General features: G+C 44.6%; 1 protein-coding gene across 3 annotated transcripts in view; it reads left to right on the forward strand.

Moving 5' to 3' along the window:
* LOC137369728 (mucin-2-like) overlaps window positions 1-12,625 on the forward strand; it is a 138,588-nt gene extending 125,963 nt beyond the window's left edge. For all 3 annotated transcript variants that reach the window (XM_068031093.1, XM_068031096.1, XM_068031095.1), the window contains one exon: window positions 11,440-12,625. In XM_068031093.1, the coding sequence (XP_067887194.1) occupies window positions 11,440-12,470 (1,031 nt within the window). In that variant the 3' untranslated portion in view covers window positions 12,471-12,625. The remainder of the gene's footprint in view (window positions 1-11,439) is intronic.
* The last annotated feature ends 1,422 nt before the right edge of the window (window positions 12,626-14,047 follow it).

The following is a 14,047-nucleotide window of genomic DNA, read 5'->3' on the forward strand; positions in this document are numbered from 1 at the left end:
AATTACAAAATCCACCTTAGCTTGTAGTTCTTATATTAGTGAATCGATCAAGTCTTATTTTATGTTTGCTAACCGATATACTCACCCCAGCCACCTTTCTGTTTCCCACACTCTCTGTTGATTGTTACGTATTTTGTGATTTTTGATTTGCCTCCGCACTTTTTAACTCATCTGCTGTCCTGCTGCTACTGTCCGAATTTTTTTTTTTATTCATTCATGGGATTTTGGGCGTCGCTGGCCAGGCCAGCATTTATTGCCCATCCCTAATTGCCCTTGAGAAGGTGGTGGTGAGCTGCCTTCTTGAACCGCTGCAGTCCATGTGGGGTAGGTACACCCACAGTGCTGTTAGGAAGGGAGTTCCAGGATTTTGACCCAGCGACAGTGAAGGAACGGCGATATAGTTCCAAGTCAGGATGGTGTGTGACTTGGAGGGGAACTTGCAGGTGGTGGTGTTCCCATGCATTTGCTGCCCTTGTCCTTCTAGTTGGTAGAGGTTGCGGGTTTGGAAGGTGCTGTCAAAGGAGCCTTGGTGCGTTGCTGCAGTGCATCTTGTAGATGGTACACACTGTTGCCACTGTGTGTTGGTGGTGGAGGTAGTAAATGTAGATGGGGTGCCAATCAAGCGGGCTGCTTTGTCCTGGATGGTGTCGGGCTTCTTGAGTGTTGTTGGAGCTGCACCCATCGAGGCAAGTGAAGAGTATTCTATCACACTCCTGACTTGTGCCTTGTAGATGGCGGACAGGCTTTGGGAGATCAGGAGGTGAGTTACTCGCCTCAGGATTCCAAGCCTCTGACCTGCTCTTGTAGCCACAGTATTTATATGGCTACTCCAGTTCAGTTTCTGGTCAATGGTAACTCCTAGGATGTTGATAGTGGGGGATTCTGCGATGGTAATGCCATTGAATGTCAAGGTGAAATGGTAAGATTCTCTCTTGTTGGAGATGGTCATTGCCTGGCACTTGTGTGGCGCGAATGTTACTTGCCACTTATCAGCCCAAGCCTGGATGTTGTCCAGGTTTTGATGTGCTTTTTGAATTCTCTCCTGTCCCGCTGCTTCTTTCTGAATCTCTGAGCTTTTGGCGCACTTTTTAAGTCCTGATTAGATTAGATTAGATTAGATTAGAGATACAGCACTGAAACAGGCCCTTCGGCCCACCGAGTCTGTGCCGAACATCAACCACCCATTTATACTAATCCTACACTAATCCCATATTCCTACCAAACATCCCCACCTGTCCCTATATTTCCCTACCACCTACCTATACTAGTGACAATTTATAATGGCCAATTTACCTATCAACCTGCAAGTCTTTGGCTGTGGGAGGAAACCGGAGCACCCGGAGAAAACCCACGCAGACACAGGGAGAAGTTGCAAACTCCACACAGGCACCTCTCTGTTCCTGCTGCTTCTCTCTGAATCTCTGAGCTTTTGGGGCGCTTTTTAAATCTTCTGCTGTCCCGCTCCTTCTCTTCGAATCGCTGAGCTTTCGGCGTGGTTTTTAAGTCCTCTCCTCTCCAAATCCCTGAGCTTTTGATGCTTTTTAAATCCTCTCCTCTCCCGTTGTTTCTCTCCGACTCACTAGGTTTTGGCGCACTTTTTAAATCGTTTCCTCTTCCATTGCTTCTATAAAGACTAAAAGAAAAAGCTTTCACACATGCAAGAACAAGTAGTATTCCAGCAGACAGACAGCTGTAAAAAGTAACAAAGAATGCAATGAGAGGTACAAAACATGATTATCAAAGAAGAGAGGTGCAAGGGTCCCTAAACATCAGTCATGTAGTGGATTTGATATAAAGAACAAAGAACAAAGAAAATTACAGCACAGGAACAGGCCCTTCGGCCCTCCAAGCCTGCGCCGATCCAGATCCTCTATCTAAACCTGTCGCCTATTTTCTAAGGGTCTGTATCTCTTTGCTTCCTGCCCATTCATGTATCTGTCTAGATACATCTTAAAAGACGCTATCGTGCCCGCGTCTACCACCTCCGCTGGCAACGCGTTCCAGGCACCCACCACCCTCTGCGTAAAGAATTTTCCACGCACATCCCCCCTAAACTTTTCCCCTCTCACTTTGAACTCATGACCCCTTGTAATTGAATCCCCCACTCTGGGAAAAAGCTTCTTGCTATCCACCCTGTCTATACCTCTCATGATTTTGTACACCTCAATCAGGTCCCCCCTCAACCTCCGTCTTTCTAATGAAAATAATCCTAATCTACTCAACCTCTCTTCATAGCTAGCGCCCTCCATACCAGGCAACATCCTGGTGAACCTCCTCTGCACCCTCTCCAAAGCATCCACATCCTTTTGGTAATGTGGCGACCAGAACTGTACGCAGTATTCCAAATGTGGCCGAACCAAAGTCTTATATAACTGTAACATGACCTGCCAACTCTTGTACTCAATACCCCGTCCGATGAAGGAAAGCATGCCGTATGCCTTCTTGACCACTCTATTGACCTGCGTTGCCACCTTCAGGGAACAATGGACCTGAACACCCAAATCTCTCTGCACATCAATTTTCCCCAGGACTTTTCCATTTACTGTATAGTTCACTCTTGAATTGGATCTTCCAAAATGCATCACCTCGCATTTGCCCTGATTGAACTCCATCTGCCATTTCTCTGCCCAACTCTCCAATCTATCTATATTCTGCTGTATTCTCTGACAGTCCCCTTCACTATCTGCTACTCCACCAATCTTAGTGTCGTCTGCAAACTTGCTAATCAGACCACCTATACTTTCCTCCAAATCATTTATGTATATCACAAATATGAGTGGGTAGGCGGTGGCGTAGTGGTATTATCACTGGACTAGTAACCCAGAGACCCAGGGTATTCCTCTGGGGACATGGGTTTGAATCCCACCACAGCAGAAGGTGGAATTTGAACTTAATAAAAATCTGGAATTAAAACTGGTCTAATGATGGCCATGAAACCATTGTTGATTGTTGTAAAAACCCATCTGGTTCACTAATGTCCTTGAGGGAAGGAAATCTGCTGTCCTTACCTGGTCTGGCCTACATGTGACTCCAGACCCACAGCAATGTGGTTAATTCTTACATGCCCTCTGAAATGGCCTAGCAAGCCATTCAGTTGTAACTAACCGCTACAAAGTCTATAAAAAGGAATGAAACCGGACGGACCACCCGGCATCGACCTACGCACCGGAAATGACTACGGCAAACCCAGCCCTGTCGACCCTGCAAAGTCCTCCTTACTAACATCTGGGGTCTTGTGCCAAAGTTGGGAGAGTCCCACAGACTAGTCAAGCAACAGCCTGACATAGTCGTACTCACGGAATCATACCTTACAGACAATGTCCCAGACACTGCCATCACCATCCCCGGGTACGTCCTGTCCCACCGGCAGGACATACCCAGCAGAGGTGGTGGCACAGTGGTATACAGAAGGGAGGGAGTTGCCCTGGGAGTCCTCAACATCGACTCTGGACCTCATGAAGTCTCATGGCATCAGGTCAAATATGGGCAAGGTAACCTCCTACTGATTACTACCTACCGCCCTCCCTCAGCTGATGACTCAGTACTCCTCCATGTTGAACAGCACTTGGAGGAAGCACTGAGGGTGGCAAGGGCACAAAATGTACTCTGGGTGGGGGACTTCAATGTCCATCACCATGAGTGGCTCGGTAGCACCACTACTGACCGAGCTGGCCGAGTCCTAAAGGACATAGCTGCTAGACTGGGTCTGCGGCAGGTGGTGGGGGAACCAACACGAGGGAACAACATACTCGACCTTGTCCTCACCAATGTGCCTGCCGCATGAATGTATTGGTAGGAGTGACCACCGCACAGTCCTAGTGGAGACGAAGTCCCGCCTTCACATTGAGGATACCGTCCATCGAGTTGTGTGTCACTATCACCGTGCTGAATGGGATAGATTTCGAATGGATCTAGCAATGCAAAACTGGGTATCCATGAGGCGCTGTGGGCCATCAGCGGCAGCAGAATTGTACTCAACCACAATCTGTAACCTCATGGCCCGGCATATCCCCCACTCTACCATTACCATCAAGCCAGGAGACCAACCATGGTTCAATGAAGAATGCAGGAGGGCATGCCAGGAGCAGCACCAGGCATACCTCAAAATGAGGTGTCAACCTGGTGAAGCTACAACCCAGGACTACTTGCATGCCAAACTGCGTAAGCAGCATGCGATAGACAGAGCTAAGCGATCCCATAACCAACAGATCAGATCAAAGCTCTGCAGTCCTGCCACATCCAGCCGTGAATGGTGGTGGACAATTAAAGAACTAACTGGAGGAGGTGGCTCCACAAATATCCCCATCCTCAATGAAGGAGGAGCCCAGCACATCAGTGCGAAAGATAAGGCTGAAGCATTTGCAACAATCCTCAGCCAGAAGTGCCGAGTTGATGATCCATCTCGGCCTCCTCCTGAAGTACCCAGCATCACAGATGCCAAAGTTCAGCCAATTCGATTCACTCCACATGATATCAAGGAACAACTGAAGGCACTGGATACTGCAAAAGCTATGGGCCCTGAAAACATTCCGGCAATAGTACTGAAGACCTGTGCTCCAGAACTTGCCACGCCCCTAGCCAAGCTGTTCCAGTACAGCTACAACACTGGCATCTACCCTGCAATTTGGAAAATTGCCCAGGTATGTCCTGTACACAAAAAGCAGGACAAATCCAACCCGGCCAACTACCGCCCATTAGCCTACTCTCAATCATCAGTAAAGTGATGGAAGGTGTCATCAACAGTGCCATCAAGCGGCACTTGCTGAGCAACAACCTGCTCAGTGACACTCAGTTTAGGTGCCGCCAGGGCCACTCAGCTCCTGACCTCATTACAGCCTTGGTTCAAACATGGACAAAAGAGCCGAATTCGAGAGGTGAGGTGAGAGTGACTGCCCTTGACATCAAGGCAGCATTTGACCGAGTATGGCATCAAGGAGCCCTAGCAAAACTGAGGTCAATGGGAATCGGGGGGAAAACCCTCCGTTGGCTGGAGTCATACCTAGCGCAAAGGAAGATGGTTGTGGTTGTTGGAGGTCAATCATCTGAGCTCCAGGACATCGCTGCAGGAGTACCTCAGGGTAGTGTCCTAGGCCCAACCATCTTCAGCTGCTTCATCAATGACCTTCCTTCAATCATAAGGTCAGAAGTCGGGATGTTCCCTGATGATTGCACAATGTTCAGCACCATTCACGACTCCTCAGATACTGAAGCAGTCTGTGTAGAAATGCAGCAAGACCTGGACAATATCCAGGCTTGGGCTGATAAGTGGTAAGTAACATTCGCGCCAAACAAGTGCCAGGCAATGACCATCTCCAACAAGAGAGAATCTAACCATCTCCCCTTGACATTCAACGGCATTACCATTGCTGAATCCCCCACTATCAACATCCTAGGGGCTACCATTGACCGAAAACTGAACTGGAGTAGCCATATAAATACCATGGCTACAAGAGCAGGTCAGAGGCTTGGAATCCTGAGGCGAGTAACTCACCTCCTGACTCCCCAAAGCCTGTCCACGATCTACAAGCACAAGTCAGGAGTGTGATGGAATACTCTCCACTTGCCTGGATGGGTGCAGCTCCAACAACACTCAAGAAGCTCGACACCATCCAGGACAAAGCAGCCCGCTTGATTGGCACCCCATCTACAAACATTCACTCCCTCCACCACCGACGCACAGTGGCAGCAGTATGTACCATCTACAAGATGCACTGCAGCAACGCACCAAGGCTCCTTTGACAGCACCTTCCAAACCCGCAACCTCTACCAACTAGAAGGACAAGGGCAGCAAATACATGGGAACACCACCATCTGCAAGTTCCCCTCCAAGTCACACACCATCCTGACTTGGAACTATATCGCCGTTCCTTCACTGTCGCTGGGTCAAAATCCTGGAACTCCCTTCCTAACAGCACTGTGGGTGTACCTACCCCAAATGGACTGCAGCGGTTCAGGAAGGCAGCTCACCACCACCTTCTCAAGGGCAATTAGGGATGGGCAATAAATGCTGGCCTGGCCAGCGACGCCCACATCCCGTGCCTGAATAAAAAAAAATGGCAGATGGTTGAATCTGAATTTAATTAATAAATCTGGAATTAAAAGCTAGTCTAGCAGTGACCATGGAACCATTGTCGATTGTTGTAAAAACCCATCTGGTTCACTAATGCCCTTTAGGGAAGCAAATCTGCTGTCCTTACCTGGTCTGGCCTCCATGTGGTTTCAGATCCACAGCAATGTGGTTGACTCTTGACTGCCTTCTGAAATGGCATAGCAATCCACTTAGTTGCATCAAACCACTAGAAAGTCTAAGAAGAGGAATGAAACCAGATGGACCACCCAGCATTGACCATGGCACTGGAAACGATAATTCCTTGCCCTGCAAAGTCCTCCTTAGCTACAGCTGGGGGCATGTGCCAAAATTGGGAGAGCTGTTCCACAGACTGGTCAAGCAACAGCCTGACATAGTGATACTCACGAAATCACACCTTACAATGTCCTAGACACCACCATCACCATCCCTGGGTCTATCCTGTCCCACTGGCAGGACAGACCCACCAGAGATGGGGGCACAGTGATATACAGTTGGGAGGGAGTTCCTCGGAGTCCTCAAAATTGATTCCAGACCCCATGAAGACTCATGTTATCAGGTCAAACATGGGCAAGGAAACTTCCTGCTGATTACCACCTACTGTGCAGAAGCCAGAAGTACTGAGTTGATGATCCATCTTGGCCTCCTCCTGAAATCCCCATCATCACAGATGCCAGTCGTCAGCCAATCCGATTCACTCCATGTCATATCAATAAACAGCTGAAAGCACTGGATATTGCAAAGGCTATGGGCCCTGACAACACTCCGGCAATAGTACTGAAGACTTATGCGCTAGAACTAGTTGTGCCCCTAGCCAGCTGTTCCCTTCCGAACAGCACTGTGGGTGTACCTGCACCCCAAGGACTGCAGCGGTTCAAGAAGTGCTTCTCAAGGGAAATTAGGGATGGGCAATAAATGTTGGCGTAGCCAGTGACGCCCACATCCCCCGAACAAATTAAAAAAAGGTAAAATGGTAGAGTTACTGTGACAGATATTTAAGGAGCTATTTCATAACTCTCAACAAGGATATATTCACTTGAGAAAGAAAGACTCTATGAGAAGAATGCGCTATCTGTGGCTAACTAAGGAAGTTAAGGATGGTATCAAATTGAAAGAAAAGGTGTACAATGCTGCAAAGATTAGTGGTAGGACAGAAGATTTGGAAAATTTTAGAAACCAGCTGAAGATGACTGAAAAATAACGGGGGAGAAATCAGACTATGAGAGTAAACTAGCAAGAAATGTTTTTAAAAAGCCACTAAAAGCTTCTACAAATCTATAAAATGGAAGAGAGTAGCTAAAGTATGCATTAACCCCTTGGAAGATGAGACTGGGGAAATTAATAATGGGAAATAAGGAAATGGCAGAGACTTTGATCAAGTATATTGTATCTGTCTTCACGGTAGAAGACACTAAAAGCATCCCAAGAATAGTAGAAAATCAAGGGACAAAAGGGAGGGAGGAACTTAAAACAATCACTATCGCTAGAGAAAAAGTACTAGGAAAACTAATGGGACTAAAGGCTGACAAGTCCCCTGGACCTGATGGCCTACATCTTAGGGTCTTAAAAGAAGTGGCTGCAGAGATAGTGGATGCATTAGTTGTAATCTTCCAAAATTGCCTAGATTCTGGAAAGATCCCAGCGGATTGGAAAACTACAAATGCAACACGTCTCTTCACAAAAGGAGGGAGATAGAAAGGAGGAAGCTATAGGCTCGTTAGCCTAACATCTGTCATTGGGAAAATGCTAGAACCATTACTAAGAAATTATTAGCAGGACATTTAGAAAATCGTAATACAATCAGGCAGAGTTAACATGGTTTTCTGAAAGGGAATTCGTGTTTGATAAATTTATTAAAGTTCTTTGAAGGTGTAACAAACAGGATGGATAAAGGGAAACAGTAGATGTAGTGTATTTGGATTTCCAAAAGGCATTCAGAAAGGTGCCACATAAAACATTACTGCAGAAGATAAGAGGTCATGGTTTTGGGGTAACATATTGGTATGGATAGAGAATTGGCTAACAGCAAACAGAGCCAGGATAAACGGGACATTTTCAGGTTAGCAAATGAAGTGCCACAGGGGTCAGTGCTGGGGCCTCAACTATTTACAATCTTGAGAATTGCTGAAAATAGAGACAGGTTGTCAAAGCTTTTCGTTTTGCACTCATCAAGACAAAACGCAAGAATAACCAATGTAAGGGAAAACAACAACTTATACTGCATGTTAAGAGAGTGCTGATTGGTTGGCAAGAGAACTCTGATTGATAGAGGCGTTGCCATGGAGAATGCACCAGTTTACGGTGACTGACAGGCTTTGTTTGAAATTTCGGCCCTGAAAAGTGCCCAGTCCAAAACATATGTGTGTGGATATTATTGAGAACCCATGAAAATGGCTTCTCCAAGCCTGGTCTCAATGGTAGCAAAGGTCTTTTTCTTTCTAGGTAGTATATGACATCTCTTTATACCATTTTCTTTTATGCTACTCTTCCTGCTGGGTGCAACACTATTTAATGTTTTATGACCACCCAGTTGCTTGAAGTGATTGCCAAACTGAGATAAGAGGCCCCACACCTTTTCACAACATACTTTTAGTTTCCATCATTGCTTTTCCCCAAGCCATAGCTTTGTTGTAAACCTTTGATACTCTTGCATCACCCCCTTCTGTTTTAAAAGCCTTTCAATCTCAATACTTTAAGCTCAATATTTCACTAATAGCTTATTTATTTACATGAGCCTATCTTTATAGCATATTATACTTAGTCCTGAAATTCATCCTGTAAAATGTTACCCATTGTCCAGCTAGGTGCATGTGCTGTTGCCTGGTTCCTTATCTATCCAGTCATAGCCAGAGAATTACCTACACTGGCTTCTCTTCCCATCCAAGCACCTATCTCTGGAGTCCCCAGGGATCTATCTTTGGACCTTCCTGTTTCTCATTTTCATGCTACCCCTTGGTGATATCATTTGAAACATGACGTCAGGTTCCACATGTATGTAAATGACACCCAGCTCTACCTCATCACATCTCTCGACCCCTCCGCTTCGCTAAATTGTCAGACTGCTTGTCCAACATCCAGTACTTTATTTATTTATTTATTTAGAGATACAGCACTGAAACAGGCCCTTCGGCCCACCGAGTCTGTGCCGACCAACAACCACCCATTTACTGGATGAGCAGAAAGTTCCTTTGACTAAATATTGGGAAAACTGAAGCAATTGTAATCACACCCTGCCACAAACTCCATTCCCTTGCCACTGACTCCATCCATCTCTCTTTGTGGCATGTGTCTAAGGCTGAACCAGATTGTCTGCAACCTTGGTGTTGTATTTGACATTGTTGCAACCTCAGAGAGATCATTAATGTGAAAAATACGAGATATGAACCTCCAGACCAATTTAATGAATTACACAATATTATTTCATGTTTTAAGTCTTTTATTAAAACAACTAAATTAAATGAAATCCCCAATTAACTAAATAGTACTTTGTAGGTAGCTGATATCCCAAATTACAAACAAAGGTATTTCCTTTACTTATTCAACACATGAAAATGTCACATTACACTTATAGTTACACACTCCTTTTTGATGACGAAATCCTCTGCAGTTAAAAGTCCCAAACTCCTTCCAGTTGCAGTGGGCTGGATCTCCTAGACTTTTCAAAAATCAATATTTTCTTTGCTCCCTTCGCCAAGCACTTCCAATCTGAACGTCTGTGGATAATGCAATTTCCAGTGACCCTGTGGGCCCTTTACTCCTTCGCAAGCTTCGATTCTCAAACAGGTTCAAATCTTCACAGCCATTCGCTGTATAATTTCAGAGCGCAGGCGTTCTCTCGCTCTCTCCAGCTGCCACTGCTGGGTGTCTTCTCTTACAACTTGCTTTCAGGCTGCACCCCACTGGGTCCCTTTTTATAGTGTGTTTGAGGCCACCTTCCTTCCTCCTGGTTCCTTCCTTGCAGCCTGTTTTTCTCCAGAAGGTCTGTTAAATTTATCTGGACTTAGAATTCAATAGTTTATTGTTCTGCTCCAAAATGCAAAGACCCAGTAGTCTTAATTCCACAAAGATACTCAGCCTTTCCACTGTCCCCAGGAGTTAACATCTGCCTGGTTCGTTTGCATATTCTCAATGGCTGACTCCTTGTTTTAGGATTCAAAAGTCTGGGAGGGTGAAACCCATTGTTCTTCAGGTGTTAGTGCTGTAGTCTCTGTTCTTCAGAAGACAGTCTTTGCTCGATTCTCCCTGTTCTGGTAATCATTCGCAGAGTGGAGGTGAGGTCAGCTGATCTTCTGGACTCAATCTTGAACTTTTAAAAATTACAATCTTTTAAGATATAATCATGGTACAAGGTCCAGCGTTAATAACAACACTTCCAACTACATAACTGCTGCTCTGTCACTAAGACCGTCTACTTCCACCTCTGTATTGCAACTTACCTGCTGCTGAAATTATATTAAATACAAGTTGTTGTTATTAGCAACAACTGAGGGCAAAAGACTGGCTTTGCAAGAACACAATTTAATCCAATTCTGTCGACATTACTGTTTTGTTTGAAATAAAAGTAATGTAAAAACATATCTATATTCTTAAAAGTTGCATCTTGCATTTCCAATTCTAACTTACCCCAAATGGAGATATTGCATTAAAGTTTCTGTACAAATAAAAGCTATTGTTGTTCCATTAAGAAGGCTAATGGCAAGAGAATTTGAGTACAGGAGTAGTGAAGTCTTGTTTCAATTGTATAGAACCTTGGTTAGACTGCACCTGGAGTACTGTGTGCAGTTTTGGTCTCCTTACCTTAGGAAGGATATTATTGCCACAGAGGGAGTGCAATGAAGGTTCACCAGACTTGTTCCCGGAATGGCGGGACTGTCCTATGAAGAGAGATTGGGGAAACTGGGCCTGTATTTAGAATTTTGAGGAATGAGAGGTGATCTCAGTGAAACCTACAAAATACTTAAAGGGATAGACAGGGTAGATGCAGCTAAGATGTTTCCCTTGGTTGAGGAATCTGGAACCAGGGGTCACAATTTCAAAATAAGGGGGAAGCCGCTTAGGACTGAGATGAGGAGAAATTTCTTTACTCAGAGGGTTGTGAATCTTTGGAATTCTCTACCCCAGAGGGCTGTGGAAGCTCAGTCATTGAGTATGTTTAAAGCAGAGACTGACAGATTTCTAAATACAACTGACATAAAGGGATATGAGGATAGTGTGGGAAAAAGGCATTAAAGTGGAAGATCAGCTATGATTGTATTGAATGGTGGGGCAGGCTCAATTGGCCAAATGGCCTACTCCTGCTCCTATGTTCCATTCTATTCCATTTATATTGTGGTCTTTGTTTTCTAATGTAGGTATTCAGGAGCCTGAAAAGACTGAAGATAGTGCTAGCTGTGCAATGTTTTACCCAGCTAAAGATGAGACCCAATCACTTTCCCCCACAGAGGAGAAGACAACAGAGCCAGATGAGACTTGCCCTATGGAAGAAAGTTCTTCAAAAACAGCAGCGGCTGCAGAAGAGAAGAAGACAACAGAGGCAGGTGAGACTTGCCCTATGGAAGAAAGTTCTTCAAAAACAGAAGAAGCTGCAAAGACTGATTCTGCAGAAGGGGAGAAGACAACAGAGACAGGTGAGACTTGCCCTATGGAAGACAGTTCTTCAAAAACAGAAGAAGCTGCAAAGACTGATTCTGCAGAAGGGGAGAAGACAACAGAGACAGGTGAGACTTGCCCTGTGGGAGAAGATTCTTCAAAAACAGCAGAGTCTGGAAAGACTGAAAAATCCGGCAAAACCGAGCTCAAAGATAAACCCAGTGACCAGCAGTTGCCCTCCATTGTTGATAACGGATTTAAAACAGTAAATGGCAGAATTGATGAATTAGGAACCAAGATGGATGGTCTGATAGACAGCATTAAATCTCTTGCTGATGTTATGAACAAGGAACAAGGAGAGGATGAAAAGCAAAACCGAGGAGCAGAACCTGAAGAGCCAAAAGCAAAAACACCAGAAGCATCACCAAAAGCAGCAACACCAAAAGTGGCGACACCAGAATCAAAATCACCAGCAGCAGCAACGCCAGCAGCAAAATCAGCAGGATCAGCTTCACCAGGAGTAAAAACACCAGAAGCAGCTTCACCAGGAGTAAAAACACCAGAAGCAGCTTCACCAGGAGCAAAAACACCAGAAGCAGCTTCACCAGGAGCAAAAACACCAGAAGCAGCTTCACCAGAAGCAACGACACCAGGAGCAAAGACACCAGGAGCTATGACACCAGAAACAAAAACACCAGGAGTGACGACACCAGGAGCAAAGACACCAGAAGCAACAACGCCAGAAACAAAAACACCAGAACCAGAAACGGAAACAGAAACAAAAGCGGAATAAATGATAGAACCAGGACAGCAGTGCAATCCACCCTCTTCTGACCTCTGTGGAAAGACAATGTAGGGTGCATCTTCTTAAGCAAAACACTCTAAGAAAAGGCTGAAGACAGTAGTTACATTAGTAAACCCTGGTACTTTTAAAAAAAAATGTAAGAATCTGTGCAATAAAGATCTTATTGCCAATTAGTTTTGACTTCTGATTCTTGTTTATTATTCTATTTGGAAATGTTTTAATTACCGTTTCCAAATAATTGCAACGTAACTCATTTAATCCTTGCTTAAATCATTGCAAAGATTTAGATATATTGATATAAAAACAGAAAGTGCTAGAAATACTCAGCAGGTCAGGTAGCATCTATGGAGAGAGAAGCAGAGTTAATGTTTCAGGTCAGTGACCTTTCATCAGAACCTGAAACGTTAACTCTGTTTTTCTCTCCACAGATGCTGCCTGACCTGCTGAGTATTTCTAGCACTTTCTGTTTTTATTTCAGATTTCCAGCATCTGCAGTATTATGCTTTTATTTTTAAGCAAGCCATTAAGTCCTGGTGACTTGTCAGCTTTTAGGTCTAATAGTTTTCCCAGCAACTTTTCCCTGGTGATGGTGATTGTTTTAAGTTCTCCCTCCCTTTCACCTCTGGATTTTCAAGTATCTTTGGGAAGTTTTCTAAGTCTTCTACAGTGAAAACAGACACAAAGTACCTGTTCGGCACTTCTGTTATTTCCTTGTTTTCCACTATCAATTTCCCAGACTCACTCACTAACCAACACTAGCTTTAATTACTCTTCCCCTTTTTCAATATTTGTTGAAACTCTTGCTATCTGTTTTTATATCACTAGCTAGTTTTCTTTCATACTCTACGCCCTTTTTTTTTAGTCATTCTTTACAGGTTCTAAAATCTATCCAATCTTCTGACCTACTACTAATATTGGCAGATTTGTAGTGTTTCTTTCAATTTGAAGAATTTAGATTGAGGGCGGCTGTTTGAGGGTAAATCAACATCTGACATGTGGGAGTCTTTCAAACGTCAGCTGATTAGAATCCAGGACCAGCATGTTCCTGTGAGGAAGAAAGGCAAGTTTGGCAAGTTTCGGGAAGCTTGGATAACACGGGATATTGTGAGCCTAGTCAAAAAGAAAAAGGAAGCATTTGTAAGGGCTGGAAGGCTAGGAACAGATGAAGCACTTGAAGAATATAAAGACAGTAGGAAGGAACTTAAGCAAGGAGTTAGGAGGGCTAAAAGGGATCATGAAAAGTCATTGGCAAACAGGATTAAGGAAAATCCCAAGGCTTTTTATACATATATAAAGAGCAAGAGGGTAACCAGGGAAAGGGTTGGCCCACTCGAGGACAGAGATGGGAATCTATGTGTGGAGCCAGAGGAAATAGGCGAGGTGCTAAATGAGTACTTTGCATCAGTATTCACCAAAGAGAAGGACTTGGTGGATGATGAGCCTAGGGAAGGGAGTGCAGATAGTCTCAGTCATCTCATTATCAAAAAGGAGGAGATGTTGGGTGTCTTGCAAAGCATTAAGGTAGATAAGTCCCCAGGGCCTGATGGGATCTACCCTAGAATACT

This window comes from Heterodontus francisci, chromosome 5, assembly GCF_036365525.1.
Source record: "Heterodontus francisci isolate sHetFra1 chromosome 5, sHetFra1.hap1, whole genome shotgun sequence".
Classification (NCBI taxonomy): Eukaryota; Metazoa; Chordata; class Chondrichthyes; order Heterodontiformes; family Heterodontidae; genus Heterodontus; species Heterodontus francisci.